This window comes from Leuciscus leuciscus (genome assembly GCF_965113295.1).
Source record: "Leuciscus leuciscus genome assembly, chromosome: 25".
Taxonomy (NCBI): Eukaryota; Metazoa; Chordata; class Actinopteri; order Cypriniformes; family Leuciscidae; genus Leuciscus; species Leuciscus leuciscus.
In genome coordinates, this window is record NC_138724.1 from 29,906,933 (window position 1) to 29,922,975 (window position 16,043).

Below are 16,043 nucleotides of genomic sequence, written 5' to 3' on the forward strand. Positions count from 1 at the left end.
CCTGAGTTTTGGGGCAATGAAAAGGACAACCTGTTCCAGAGTCGCTCCAACACAAGTGTTTGCTTTACCTTTAGCGATTCTTGCCAAAGATGGAGAGAAGAACAATTGAATTATACTCAATTAACAGCTTCGCTATAGGCATATTGATTGATTTATCCATCAAACGCCATCAAAAAGCAAAACTTGTGCATGTGCGGCACGTCCTTGTCTGGCTCAAATCAAAAGCTTTGTCTTTTTGCCTTCAGTGTTTGAACGGAGAACAGACAAAAGGTTTCTTTTTTTACCCCCTTTTACAGCGATAGCACCGAGCACAGTTTCATCATTCGGTTCCTAATTAAGTTGTGTGTGAGAACAGTGACAGTGGCTTGCATCATCATCAGCCATGTTGGGATATGAATGAGTTTTGTAAAGCTTTTTATTGGCAACATCAAGAACCCTAAGCAAGTTACACTCACGGCTCACTGCCATACGTGTTTTAACTAGTGACTAATTACTCATTTTAACTGCAGGAAGTAGATTGTACACCACCTGGTTTTATTCCATTTATATCATGGATGCTTCTATTTTCAGGTTTAAGATTATAAATGATTGACAATTCCATAAGGACTTTTTTTAAAGGAGATGTTCTTTGTTCAGTGCCCCAAGCAGAACTAAATGTTCTTGCTAAAATAAATGACCTATATCCAAAAAGTCCCAGCCAAAACTCACATCATTGATTTATTGAGTTAGAAGTTGACATGTTTGGCCACTCAAACAAGCAGATCAATGTTTTAAAATAGGGATGCACGATATATCGGCTATTATATCGGTATCGGCCGATATATGATCAGTTTTGGTGTTTTTGTTATCGGCCCGATAAGAAAATTTGGCCGATATATTAAAGCTGATAAATAGTGGCTTATGTCCTTCAGCTGAGACACTTCAGATGTGCACTGGTTCAACATGATGGTTTTGAATTGCTTGAAATATGATCAGAATCACTTCAATAAAGGAAAATACAGTTCAGTGCAACAAGTCTGTCATATCGGCTACATAACATTATAATGAGAACATTATCGTGTGCTTGAGACGTGGCTTTTAATGATGAGACTTGTTTTTGTAATAAGGCTCTCAAAAATCATCCAAAAAAAAAAAAATTTTGCATTTAGATTTATCGGGCAATATGTCAGTTATCGGTTTGGAAACATAAAGAATTTTCGTTATCAGCCAAATTTTTTTAACGATGCATCCCTACACTGCAAAAAATGCTTTTCTTACTTAGTATTTTTGTCTGGTTTCCAGTCCAAATATCAAAAAAAATCTTAAATCAAGATGCATTTACTAAAGTAATAAAATGCCATTAGACATTATGTCTTGTTTTCTGGGGAATTAATCAAAAATCTTATCTTAAAACAAGCAAAATTATTTTCCGGGGGAATTAATCAAAATGAAGTGAGTTTTTGCTTAAAACAAGCAAAATTATCTGACAATGGGGTAAGAAAAATAATCTTGTTTCTGTTTTAATTAAGATTATTTTTCTTACCCCATGGACAGATAATTTTGCTTGTTTTAAGCAAAAACTCACTTCATTTTGATTAATTCCCCCGGAAAACAAGACATAATATCTTAGCTAATTTTACTTATCTAGTAAATGCATCTTGATTTAAGATTTTTTTTTGATATTTGGACTGGAAACAAGACAAAAATACTAAGTAAGAAAAGCATATCTTTTTTCAGTGTATTTTAAAAGCATCAGTTCCACTCTTATGGAAGTCAAAATATGTTGTTTACTAGTTGCCTCTAAAACATCAAACTCGAGTAGTGGGAAACATTTGAACATCCAGTGGGATAACCCTTAAATAATCTAAAATGCTAAATCTAAAAAAGTTCTCCCTCAAAGCTCTTCAAAGTGTCATGAGAAACACAGGAGACTGATGAATGACTGTGATAGTGGAAGTTGGTCTTATCTTGGGTTCCAACAGCAGACGTTTGGAAAGCTTCCTGCAGGACACGCTCCATGTTCCCTGGTGGACCGACGGATTACAGCAAACCACTGATTAGTGTCCTCTCATTCTACCATCTGTCTCCTCGGCTATTTAAGATGCAGCTCAAAGCTGGACTCATCCTTTTCAACTTAAGTAGCGCTTAGTTTTATTAGACAACCGCCAAACTGTAGTACTGCAGTTAAACCAGTTTGTGGTTCGAACTCTCTTTTATGTGAATTGTTTCGAGTATTATGGGCAATGACTTTGACCTTTAATCACTGCCTGTCTGTTCTAGTACTGTCAAGACTGAATGAATGTAGAGCTTTTCTGCAGAGCTAGATCTCTGGTTGTGCTTGATGGATTGATTAGTATTCTTGAGAATCTCTAATGGAAAATAGATCATGGGCATCTTTGACATTTTAAAAAGGTTTTCTGTTTCTTATTTAAAGGTCCTAAGGATCAGTGGCATTTGCAAAGTGTTAATTGTGTGATTCATGTCGACAGAAAAAAGATTATAGTTGTGAATAATGCATATTGATGAATGTTTGACGTTTACTTTTGTTTTGACGATTTATGTGTGATATCTTGATCCTGTTCTGCTTTATCGAGACCAGTGCTGACAATAAATCCAAATAAATGCAGAAAATGGTTTGTAATATAAACTTATCCATTTTTATGCATTAAATAAAAAAATTATCACTGTGTGGACAGATCATACAACAAAGTTCTTAGAGCTATTTTATATTTAAAAATCTGTAAATTTAGATGTAAAAAGGCCTATTTTACTTTCTAAAATCTGTAAATTTAGATGTAAAAAGGCCTATTTTATATTTAAAAATCTGTGAATTGAGATGTAAAAAGGCCTATTTTATATTTAAAAATCTGTAAATTGAGATGTAAAAAGGCCTATTTTATATTTAAAAATCTGTAAATTTAGATGTAAAAAGGCCTATTTTATATTAAAAAATCTGTACATTTAGATGTAAAAAGGCCTATTTTACTTTTTAAAATCTGTAAATTGAGATGTAAAAAGGCCTATTTTATATTTAAAAATCTGTAAATTGAGATGTAAAAAGGCCTATTTTATATTTAAAAGTCTGTAAATTTAGATGTAAAAAGGCCTATTTTACTTTTTAAAATCTGTAAATTGAGATGTAAAAAGGCCTATTTTATATTTAAAAATCTGTAAATTGAGATGTAAAAAGGCCTATTTTATATTTAAAAATCTGTAAATTTAGATGTAAAAAGGCCTATTTTATATAAAAAAATCTGTACATTTAGATGTAAAAAGGCCTATTTTATATTTAAAAGTCTGTACATTTAGATGTAAAAAGTCACTGGTTGACTGATTTGAAAAGTTTGAAATAAAATTAAAAACAAAGTTACACAATATATAGAAAAAGTGACAGGTCTATTATTTTGCATTTGCACTACAAGACTTAAGATAATTTGACATACAGTATCAGAATTTTTTTATGTCCATTGCTATATCCTAGTTATCACTGTCAATTGCGCATTAAAATACGGTTGTCAATTCAGAAACTTTTACAAGCGTGAAAAACTCGTGCTGAACAAAAACTCTTTTAAACACATCTGATTGGCCTTTCCGTTCACACGCTTAACAGATAGGCCTATGTCTGTGATTGGCTACAAAGATCAATGCTGCAGAAATATGTTGTAAATTATGCCTTTGATGCTCTTCACAGAGCACAAACACTCACGGGAGCGTTTCTTCAAAGCAGATGGCTATCAGCGGGAACCAGTACTGCAGAACGGCAGGTACATGGTCACATCAAATTATCAAATAAATCTTTGGCGGGTCAAAGATTCATTGTGGCAGCCACCAAAATATTTTCAAAATAGGAAAAAACATGATTTTGTAAAAAATAATTGCCCACAATTTGGGTATTTGTTTGTTTTTAGCAAGACTTTTTGCAGCATGTCTTTAATAAAAAATAAAATAAAACTGATTTAAGACCTTTTAGGTTCTGTTCCAATCTGTTGTGCTGAGTCCAGCTGGCATGGACATCTGATGCTTACCTTGTTTTGAATATTTAAATGTAATATTTTGACACTGTGGTTAACCTTCAGGGTTAAGTCTACAGGCTGAGTAGTTAAGTGCTTTATCTTGTAACAGTGACACTGTCAACTTCCTAAAATCATGTTGGCATGTATTTCAGCCTCAGAATTTTTTTCAACTTGTGCCACGAGCATGGCATTGGTTTGCATTCAAGCTATATTAATAACCCATCAAGTTAATATGAGTTCTACTTGATTTCTAAAGACCGTCTAGCTGGTTTTAAACACAAGAAGTGTCCTGTGTGAATAACCTAATTGGTGTAGGAATATATCACTGTTACTCTACAACAGCCTAATTATAGTGGGCTTCCTTAATAGACCGACTAGTCATTTAGACATCCCATGGGTAGTTGGTTTTAAAAAATATGTAGTTTTGCACACCCTAATATATTTAATGTTCACTTGTCAGGAAATTAATAGCAATGCTATGTAGTCTCCAAACCAGTGGCATGTTTGAGTCCAGCCGTCAGTTCTTTGATGTAAACCTGTCAATGATGTAGTGAAGTGTTTCCATGTGTTGTGATGCAACGTCTGTTTTCTGAGCACAGATTGATTTAGCTAACGCTTTTATCCAAAGCTACTCACAATTTCTTACATAATTCTTACATAATTCATGTGGAGTGGAGCAGCTTTTTATACATGGAAAATGTAAAGTCGACATTACTAAACCCGCTTCATGAGAGCAGTGTCCTGTCAAATGGTATTAAAACATTGTATTTTACTACATTTCCTAATTTCTTACATATTTTCTCATTGTTTTTTTTTTCTTCCCCCAGGGCAACAATGTGGGTTACTGGGAAGGGGAAACCAACAGGACCCTGAGGCATTTGTAAATGTGCTTCCCGACCGCCTCAGTCGTCTGAGAAGGTCAGACCTCCCTGTGGCACGCTTGGGCCGCTGGCACTAAGATGTCCCTCAGTAGTGGCACTGCAGGCGGGAAAGGTGTGGACTCGAATGCGGTGGACACTTACGACAGCGGGGATGAGTGGGATATTGGTGTAGGAAACCTGATTATTGACCTCGACGCCGACTTAGAGAAAGACAAGCTTGAGATGTCTGGCACCAAGGACGGGGACGGAATGGCTACTGCTTCGAGCGCCGTAGCGGCATTGCCTGACAACATTAAGTTCATTAACCCGGTGCCTCCTCCACCGATCAAGGACAGCAAATCCAAAGCTAAGCGTAGCAAGAATTCCAAGGACAGTAGCAAGTCCTCAACCCCTGATGGGGGCAAGAAGGACGCCCAGGGACGGACTCAAAACGAGGGCACTGGGCCAACCGCGGGAAGCGGTTCCACGACCTTACCTTCTGGGAAAGGCTCCGATAAAAGTAACAAGGCCTCCCGTAATGGTCAGAGTGGAAAAAAGGACAAGGACGGTTCTGGGAAAAGCAAGAAGGAAAAAAACGAAGGGGTACAAATTGGGAACGTGCCCTTGGAAAAGGACCCATCGGCCCAGGTTATGCCTTTAGGCCAGGCACGCAATACCCCATTTGAGGGGACGCAGAATTCAGACCTTGGTGGTGCTGATCAACTAGGGAATATTACCCTTGATACCAGTGGAATAGTCACTCCTTTGGCTATCAAGAGCGAACCAGAAGAAGTGGAAAATAATGACTGCAGGAGCATGAAGAAAGTAAAAAGTGAGAAGGTGAGTGCACTGATGTTTTCATTGCTCTATCAAACGGGAAAGCATCTGAAGTTTGCATTAGTCTGTCTGGTGTTAGTTTGGTTTAATGTGTCCATTTATTAAGCATCTGGTTGAGTATTATAAATGGTGATTGTGTAACACAGTAGAGGTTGAAAGCTAACGCTGTTCCAACTGTTTAGAAATGAACCAGAGAGTTAGTGGTTACTGACATACACTGGTGTGCTAACCTGCTAACCTGCTAACCTGCTCTCTGCATTTCCTTTTGGCACTAGTCCAATTTAAAAAGAGGAAAACTGACATGCTTGGCTCAGTGGACTCAATCTCCAATTAGTAATGCATAGAGCTGCCAAAAGAGATTTAGGACAGCGGCCAGATAACCAGAGGTACAAGAATATGAACTCCCAGAACATCCACCTTGAATACAAGAATTTAACAGCTTTAATGCTAATAATTTGATCTTACCAATTGTCGTTAAGCAAATAACCATCTTGCGAACGGGTTAAGCCTTTCTCTTGCTAGGTAACAAATGTAGAAACTCAAGTTAAATGTCAGATATCTTTGATTTACTAGCTATTTCTCTATCTGATCGAAGTTCTTGTTGCTCAGTCTTGTTTGATTTGAGTTGTTGTTGGCTGATTGTAGGGGTTTTCTCAATTATTAATTTCACTCAATTATCGGCCTCCTAGTTCATAAAGAGTTTGGCAGCTGGTCTAGTGTGTAGCTTGATCTCTCGTGTTAAAACAAGAATCCATGCCTCGACAGATTGTTCTTAGAAGAATGTAGAGTTTGGCATAATCCCCACATGAGCGATACACTTTCTTTTGCAAACCCTTCAAAGGTCATTGCAGACTAATGCATGAATGGGATGGTGTTTATCTTTAATAAGTAGTCTTCGTACTCATTAAATTCAGAAAACGTATTGCATTGCTTTTAGTTGTGCAACTACTAAGCCTGGCCTGTGCATTACAAACGGAGAGGATCGACTAGCGTATCTGCTTACAACAGATATGAGAAATTCTTTGCGAGTGACTCAGTCAGTAGTTGTTCATACTCACAGCATTGTGTTCCCTACCTAGTGGGCCCCAGGGGAGCCATTGAAATGTAACACTTGGACCTCTTGCTTGCTTTCAATTGTGACAGGCAACCAAATATAGGCTACTGGAAAGAGCAACAAGGGGTTTTCTTTAGAAAGAAGTAATGTCCTTGAAAGATTTGAGTGTTTTGACTTGATGAGGGTGAAAGATTTTTTTAAAAGCCCTTGTTGTTTTTTCAAGCCTGTTGCATTAGTGTATTTTCTGTTGTGAAGTTTACTATAAAACATTTAAAACATCACATACTGTGTAAAGAAAACGGGGTTGATGGTGGTCATTAGTGTGAATCATTCTCTTATAATTTTACTCTTTCAGATAAAATGTGAAGATGTGAATCTACCTTGAGAGTGTTAGTTGAATTATTTAGCATATTTACATGCTAGCTAGCTACTAAAGAAAGCAATAACTTTACGGCAATCTATTCCTTCTTTTTTGTCCAAGAACAGTTAACAATGGTGCCGTATACTTGCATTGCGTTAGCTAAGTAATGACGTTTACATGCTTGCAATTCTGTTTTTGATGTAGTCTCAAGGGTATTTTTCTTCTTGCTTGTTTCTGTTCAGGAGGTTAGAAAAGCCATTTTAAGCTTTGTCCCTGGTAGAAACCTTTCTGTTGGCACTGTAGTGCTTTGCGACCAATGGCCTCCATTCATGGCTTCCTCTGACTGCCACTATTGTCTTCTGGTACATTCCTTAAACAAGCACAGGGGGTTCACTTGGGGCCTTGGGGGGGAGGAACGACAACAGCTCAAACAAAACATGAAATACCTCTTCCTCATGCCTCTGAACAACCAGATCTCGAGGTGTGAGGAGGGGATGTTATCGAGTGTCAGGGAGGGGACCAGACCGGCTTTTTAACCGTCTCGAAAGTGGTTTCACATTTCCTCATCCTATGATGCGGGCGGGGCGTTGTGGGCTCGAGCCGTTCGATGGCAGACAGGGCTGGTTTTCCCACCTTGCACGATCGTGCTGGAATGCAGGAGCGCTAGCATATCCGCTAATACGCCCGCAGTCGTTATCGCCCTGAGAATAACACGGGCTAATTTAACCCGTCTCTGGGGTTATTTGACGAGGGGGAGCGACCTTCTTTAATAAGGCACTTCCAGTCATGGACTAAATCAGCATTTGATATCTATAATGTGCTGACAATACCCTGACCCTGCTCATCAGAATCACTCTTTTGTGATGCTAAAGGTTACTTATTTGTTGTACTTCATATTTTAAGGAGATGATTTAGTCATCTAAATCTATTTTAGACTTTTGGCTTTAGTTAGTAACTTTATTAGTAACTTTTATGCAGTGTGTGTTATTTCTTGTAATATTTCAACTGGGGATGCAGATTTTATCAGTGCTATATAGATTTCTTTTTTAATTTAGCCTATATAATATTTAAATTATTATAATATAGGTTGATATTGTAGCCTAGCCTACTGACCAATATTGGATAATTAACTGTGAATTATAATTTCCTCTTTTTTTTTGTTATCTTTGCCATCATATAATGCTCACTTAGTTATTAATCTTTCATTTTTAAAACGCTAATAATAATAAATTAGCATTTAAAAACTATTGATTTTCCGTTTTAGTGTTTTATTTATTATTTTAGACAAAATAGTATAGAATTAAAATTCTAACGTTGTTATCAGTATAATTATCAAGATTATTGTAATAGAATGTTAAGTCTTTGTGCTTTAGTTGCCCGTGTTTCAGCGTTGTTACGAGATATTCTCAATGAATATCCAGTTTCATTCAGAAGCGCCTCATGGTAAGTGAGTTGTGAGTGCCGTTTTACATTGAAGATGGTGTAAAGAACATATGACCACTGTTGACACTGAAACCATTTGCTCGTCCGCAGCTCATGCCGTCATCCGTTATAGCCGTGTTGATTCAGCAGTCTGCATTTCTGACCCTAAATATAGAGGCAAACGCCATGAGACCGCACATCACGCACTGTGAGTTTGGCCCAACGGCGAGATCAGAGCGCACGTCGTAACTCTGACTGACGCGAGTTGCTAAGTTTATTGCTCCATCGGATGGCGATCCAGGAAATCCTTTCTGAGGGTTATGTCGTGTGTGCAAATGTTTAATATTGGGATCTTTTCTGCCCATAAACTGTGTTTTCCAACATCTGGAGGTTCGCTCGAGTCGAAAACAGGCCGACCGTGCGTTCACACCCTTGCCTGGCCAGTGTTATTGGCTCAAGTGGGGAATTAGCTGCCATTGTAGACTACGGCTCAGTGGATTTGTTAGACGGCCAGTGAATAAACCATCTCAAGATAATCCAGATTTAAAGAGCTGGGTGTGAGGCAACGCTTTAGTCTGCACATGATGGCATCATCGGTTCAGAAAAGCCACCTGAAAGAGGAGTTTGCTTCAATATTTAATTAATGTTAACACTAGGGCTGGGTATTGACACAAATTTCACAATTCGATTCGATTTTGATTCACAAGCTTGCAATTCGATTTCGATTCATTATTGATTATTTTGGATGTCAGGTACAATACGTGGCAAATTTTCTCAAGGAAAACAAATCTCTTCACTAATGCTGTAAACTATGGGAGTCAGTGCTAGCCTATAGGCTTCATTAGCAGACTATAATATTGAAGGTAAAAATGAACTGATTTGTATACAAACACTTAAATTACACTTTTATTTATTTTTATAATAATAAAGTTATATGAAATATAAACATTTAAATGGTGGCTTTCATAAAAACCTGCCAGATTTATTCAAACATGCATTAAAAATTGAAGAATATTAAAAATTATAATGAATATGTAATATGGTGCATATATTTAGCAGAATGCTCCTCTCTAGAGTTTGTCTCGCTGAATATCGAGTTTATGGTCACTGGATGCGGTTTTTCTGAGGTAAATGTGACGTTACATGACATTGTTTACAAGCTGTTTTACTGACGTCTTTCCACGGCTGAAACACTGATTGGGCGATTCCATGTCACATGATACGGACTTCGATAAGTTGTACTCTATCTTTTAACACACTTTCAGATGCTCATTCATGTTTATCTCGCGCTGTAACTGGTGTTATTAAGGCGGAAGAGAAGATCATGTGCTTCTCTAGAGCAGAGCCAGAGCGATCTCACGCCACAGAGCGATCTCACGCCACAGCGACAAAACGCTATTTATGTTTTTGAATTTCGTAAGAAAATGGACGTAATTAGAAATCTGAGACTTTGTTTCATATCAATAGTAGCAAAGCACAAAGATTATTGCCATTCATTGGATGGGATGCGCTACAATGTTACATTTATTCATCAACTGAAAACAGGATGACTAATCGATTCTTGGGATTTGAGAATCGATATCGGTTCGTAAAAATGAGAATCGATTAAAATCGAGAAATCGATATTTTTTTACCCAGCCAATGGAATTAATCTCATAACAGTACCTCAGATTTTTGTGCAAGGTTTCTGTACAGCCAAGCAAGCACCCAGTCAGGTTTTCTTCAGGAAATGTAATCTGGTTAAACCACGCGATTGTATTACTCCGCTATGTTTCTTTTGGCAGTCGATGGATTAGTTCTGCTTGTAATTAATTTAAGGATTTTAACTTAGGAATGTTGTTAAACCATATGAGCTTTATTTTTTTTTTGCTGATTGTTTGCTCTAAGTATTGTTGCCATAAAGGTGACACTTTTTTTAGTCCCATCCCTACGGGTCTTAAGCTTTCGAGAGTGCGCATTCATAATCCCTGGAGACGCATTAAGCTTTTCTTCGAGCTGCTCTTGGCAGCTGTTTTTGTTTCCTAGAACCTTATCAAAACACACCAGCTTTGGTGTAAACGCTCGATGCGTTATGATTAGCGTGATGTGCTGTGTGCTTATTTTAAACCTCGTCGGCAGAAGTGCCACGGTACCGATCCGTCAGCCCACACGCTCTGGCACGCCGAGCTCCGTTTTAAGGGATGCTGACAGGAACACGGATTGATTTATAGTTTCTCTTTTTCTCCCTGTCAGAGGGTTGATCTTGTGCTAGTAAATACCCAGGTTATTTTTTCTCCCTCTTAACACTCCTTTCATTATTTGGAGGAAATCTGTTTCCCCCCGAGGTTATTTCCATATGGGTAGGCTTTCGTTGGTTCCGAAGGCTATAGTTTTGGTGTAATCCCGGCTGACATGCCAAAAACGGGATTAGATTCCCATTTATCGTTATGCGATGGCGTTCAGCACAATCTCTCTCTCTTCTCTCTCTCAATGTTAGAGTGTCTTCCTTTGAAAAATTCACATTGGGTTGCTTGTTTTGCCTGGTGTGTAATTGCTACATCCTCACCAATAAATCCAGCGGGAGATAAGGATGGGGAGGTGGGAACCGTTCAATCGTGATGGCCTCTCTCTCTCTCTCTCTCTCTCTCTCTCTCTCTCTCTCTCTCTCTCTCTCTCTCTCTCTCTCTCTCTCTCTCTCTCTCTGCAAGTAGTGTTTGCTAAGGCAACCATCGCTATTACTATTATTCATACTTAGTGATTTGAACATCGTCATTGATTCCAGTTCAGTGTAGGGTTGGGTTGGGAATTGAGAACTAGCCTATTCTTATTCAGAAGTTTCATTTGTTAAAACATTCTGGTACTGAATGATTTTCATAACATTCGTTTTGAACGAGTCATACAACAGCATAACTGTCTGATTCAAGATCCAATTTGATTATTTTTAATGTTTGTTTTTCACCTTCATTTATCCAGGCAAGTCAATTGTCCATGAGTTATCAGTTTTAGAGTTTTGTTGTAGCAAATGGTATTTATAAAAGTGTTAAAGAGAAAGTGTTTTTGTTTAATGCTAATTATATTGGGGGATATCCATCTTTTGTTCTGTACATTATAATGCTGTGATGCCTAAATTCACTTTAACCATTTAAAACAATTGATTTTAAGTGGTTAAAAAAATAAATAAATATATATATATATATATATATATATATATATATATATATATATATATATATATATATATATATATATATATATATACAAAATAGAATTATTATTAGTATTTTTATTTTATTAAAATTTTGGCATTGCTGGTCATTCCTACTTTTCACAATCTAAATCAAGTTGTACTTATTAAAAAAAACAAAAAAAAAACAAACAGTTACTGAATGATTTTCATGATGTTCTGTTTACAATTCATACATGCAAAAAAAACAAACACTACCAGTGCAGATTCACGATTGAATGACTCTTGATGACTGACTAAAGGGATGCACAAAACAAATAATGCTAATTAATATGAAGATTGCTCCTTCAAAAGTACTAAAAGAATCAAGGCACCAGAACTGGGACTCAGAATCAATTCCCATCCCTACATGCTACATTGTCATTGTTTTCATTTAATATGACTCTTATTAATATTGAAATTATTTAACCAAATTAGCATATATTCTGATCTTTTGAATTTGCTCTCAAATGAAGAAGAATTTGAATCTTGCTATTGTGTCAAGCCGGTGGCGAGGCCTGCAAAAGCCATCAGAGAAATGCGAAACAAAGCCCTTTCATGGCCGCCTCTCCCCTCCCTCCTGTTTTTCTCCATCTTCTCTCCCTCCCGTCCGCATGTGCTCGCTCTGTCTCTTAGCGGTGTAAGAGTGTGTGTGTGTGTGTGGCGAGCTGTGGGGGAAGGGAAGAGCTAGCGAGAGAGAGCAGCTGTCCTTCGCTGTCAGCCAGTGCATTTCCAACGCCGCGCCTCGTTTCGTGTCTCTGTGCGTGAGTTGTGAGAGGAGAGGAGAGGGGGAGGGAAGAAGAGGAGAGTAAACGCGCGAAGGGAGGGTAAGATCCATGCTGTTGCAAGGAAATGCGGTTTTCAGTGCAGAGCCGCCGTTCAGTTTTCTGTTCTTTACCGTTGACAGTGTTTTAGCATGTATGTATGAGCGTGTGTGTGCGCGCTGTTGCACGTGCGCATTCTGCCAGAGTGGTGGCCATGTTTGAAAAGGGCAAATGAGAAGAGGAGGAGGAAGAAGACACAAGCAGGCTAAGTTTTGCAGGTTTTATTTTTATTAATTTTCCGTTACATTAAGGGATCTAATTTGAAGACAACATGAAAGCTTTCGGTGTAAATGTTGATTACACAGTGCGCGAATCTAAAGCGGGGATTCCCAATCCTTTTTTAAAAATTAAACCTAAATATTAATTTAAAGCAGATTTTAAGTTAATATTTCAGTATTTTAACAACACATTCACAGCACTACTAGGGATGACACGATATGAACATTTTGGCCGATAACCGATCATTTTTTGTTTTGTTTGGAAGCCGATAACCGATATATTGGCCGATAAATCTAAATCCAAATTTGATATCATTTTTGAGAGCCTGATTACAAAAACAAGTCTCATCATGTCTCAAGCACACGATTATAATGTTTTCATTATAATTTTATGTAGCCGATATGACAGACTCAAGCTGCACATGTTGTGCTGAACTGTATTTTCCATTTTTTAAGTGATTCCAATCATATTTCAAGCAATTTAAAAAAATCATGTTGAACAGTGTGTATCTGAAGTGTGTCAGCTGAAGGAAATAATCCATTATTTATCGGCTTTAATATATCGGCAAGAATTTCTTATCAGGCCGATAACGATAACATTAAAAACAAACATATATCGGCCGATACCGATATAGTTGCCGATATATTGTGCATCCATACTCAAAACTGTTATCTGATGTGGGTTAATCGGTCGGCCACATGAAATGCATGTAAACAAAATACTTAATCTTTAGTTTCCTACATGTTTTTTCTCTACAATTATAATTTATTTCGCTTTTCATCAACTCACAAACCCCTTCCAGTTCCTGCCTGAACCACCATGGGTTCACAGACAATAGTTTGTCAAAATAAACCCTAATATTTGGCAAAATAAACCTCAGCAACGACTTTTCTCTTTTGCTGATGTAAGCAAATCTGTGTGGGCGGGGCAGTGACATCACAACCTACTTTTCACAATCACTTTGGATGAAATCAAGCACCTCCCCTTATTATTTCTCGATAAACATTCCATTCAACTTAGAAATATGCGAAATTAGTAAAGCGTTTTTAAAAAAACCTTTACGTGTTGTTGTCTTCCAAAAAGTGTAAATAAAGAACAAAAAAGAGACGTATACGTTCAAAATGGAGCAAGATAGCGTGAAAGAGACCCATTCACGGCTTGTTTCTGAGATCCGCAACCTCCCTTTTCTCATCCCAGACCTTTCCCAAGTTGACAGCAGCCAGGAAGCCTGTACTCCATTATAACACTGCTTTTCCAGTTGGGAGAGGAGGGGAGGTCCGTCTTTTCCTGGAATGTCTCCTCGTTTTGGCTCTTTTGCTCCTGGGCCGGAGTCTCTTTGTGTCTTTTCCGCGACGAGAGGTTTCTTGCCACACTGTAAATCCCTTGCTGGTGTTTACATGAGTGTCGGCAGTGACCTTTTCTCATCTCATTTCTTTCCCTGTCTCTCACATTTGCGTTTTTTTTTTCTCCCTTCTCGTAGTTCCTCCCCTTTCTCTCACCCCTCATGTAAGTTTGGCACAGCGTCTCGGCTCTTGAACGGAGAGGCTGTTAAACTCGCTCACCGCACAATTTGTGAACGCTGCCCCTGGGTATTTTAGGCCCCTGGGTTTGCGATCCCGGAAACGCCCATGCTGTCCTGTCTACGGCTCAAACTGAGAGAGAAAGACTCGTCTGAGCTGCAGTTATGAAAGCCAAGGACATCCAGACAACATACACCGCCAGCTAGGAGGGTAAGAACTCAGGAGACAAAGCTACAGCGTTCAGAAAACAGACTGACTTTACTTGCATCCGCAATTAACTTAACTGTGCTAAAATACTTACATTTTCATCTTCTTTTCTCAGTGCACTAGAGACACTCATCTACTCAGAGTTTAAATAACAAACCCTAAATTATTTGATTGAACGCAAACAGGAACGGCATCCTAATCTTTGCTTGTTGTGTTTATTTTTCCAGGAAGTATGTGGTAATACACAGAAAGCGAACAGTGCATTGTGCTGCAGTTACTATCAGTGAACGTATCTACATTACAAGATTTGGAATAGCAGAGATAACTTTGTTGATTAGAGAGTGATTGCTTCCAGTTTGGACTGGAATGTTGATCGGACATCTGATTGGAACAGGAAGATATCCCGAGATGCATTTGACATTTCGTTTTAACGCAAGATGCTCACCAATATTTATAGACCAACACTTGAAAATCGAAAAACTAATAAACTATAGTCTTTATTTGAGCACTTCAGCTCTTTAAAAAGTAATTAAAATGGTTGGCAAACGTGTCCTAATGTACTTGGACTGACTTCAAGCTTTTTTCTTTAAGTAGGATGAACGAAGGTTTAAACAATCGTGTGTCCCTGATAACCCTTTTCTCATGGGCTCCAGTTTACACGCTCGTATTAGAACAGACGACGGTCTATAAATGGGTCAAGACAGAGGAACTTTGTGAGTCAGTCCATTGATTGTGTGCTGAAAGGAGAACATGAGCATATCTGTTTCATGCTCAACGTCTTTGTGCTTTTGTGTGAATGTGTGCCACTCCCCTCACCGGTTCACACTGCTCTTGTGTGTAAACAGCGTGGTGTTAACCGAGGTCAGGACTGCACAAAACCACAATGTTTTATTCATCTGTTTACCTCACTCTCGCTCTCCTTCCTCTCTGCAAGCCAGCCGCTACAGGCCCGATCCACAGACTGTCACACGCTCAGACCCGAGGAGGCCATTGCGTTACACGCGAGCCTATTGGATGAGTCTGGACTGGCCCTCCTCCTGCTTGTTTCTGTTTTGAGCGAACAAAAAGATGAGCCAGATGCATTTTTCTATCCCCTTGTCTTTTGCTTTTTCCCAAAAATGTGAGAGCCTATTTACCTCAAATTATTTCTTCAAATTATTTTAGTTACATTTTTAATACGTCCGTTTCTGTTACGTTTAAAGTTTTCACCAAATTTTTATATTTTTTACTTGACTTGAGCTTTATTGGTAACGCTTTACAATAAGATTCATTAGTTTGCATCAGTTAATATATGAACTAACATGAACTAACAATGAGCAATACATTTGTTACAGTATTTATTCATCTTTGTTAATGTTAGTTAATAAAAAAACACAGCTGTTCATTGTTTGTTCATGTTAGTTCTCAGTGCGTTAACTAATGTTAATACAACCTTTGATTTTAATAATGTATTAGTAAATGTTGAAATTAATATTAACTAAGATTAATTAATGCTGTAGAAGTATTGTTCATTCTTAGTTCATGTTAACTACGTTAGTTATCTAA

The 16,043-nt window shown here is 37.9% G+C and overlaps 1 protein-coding gene across 6 annotated transcripts in view; it reads left to right on the forward strand.

Annotated features, from left to right (window-relative positions):
• znf609a (zinc finger protein 609a) overlaps positions 1–16,043 on the forward strand; it is a 122,431-nt gene that overhangs the window by 37,590 nt on the left and 68,798 nt on the right. For 3 of the 6 annotated variants that reach the window (XR_014202962.1, XR_014202963.1, XM_082160628.1), the window contains exon 2: positions 4,820–5,692. Coding sequence is in view for 2 of the 6 variants with exons in the window: in XM_082160628.1 (XP_082016754.1) it covers positions 4,952–5,692 (741 nt within the window). In the remaining 4 variants the exon portion in view is untranslated. The other 3 variants (XM_082160629.1, XM_082160633.1, XM_082160632.1) reach the window with 3 other exon arrangements.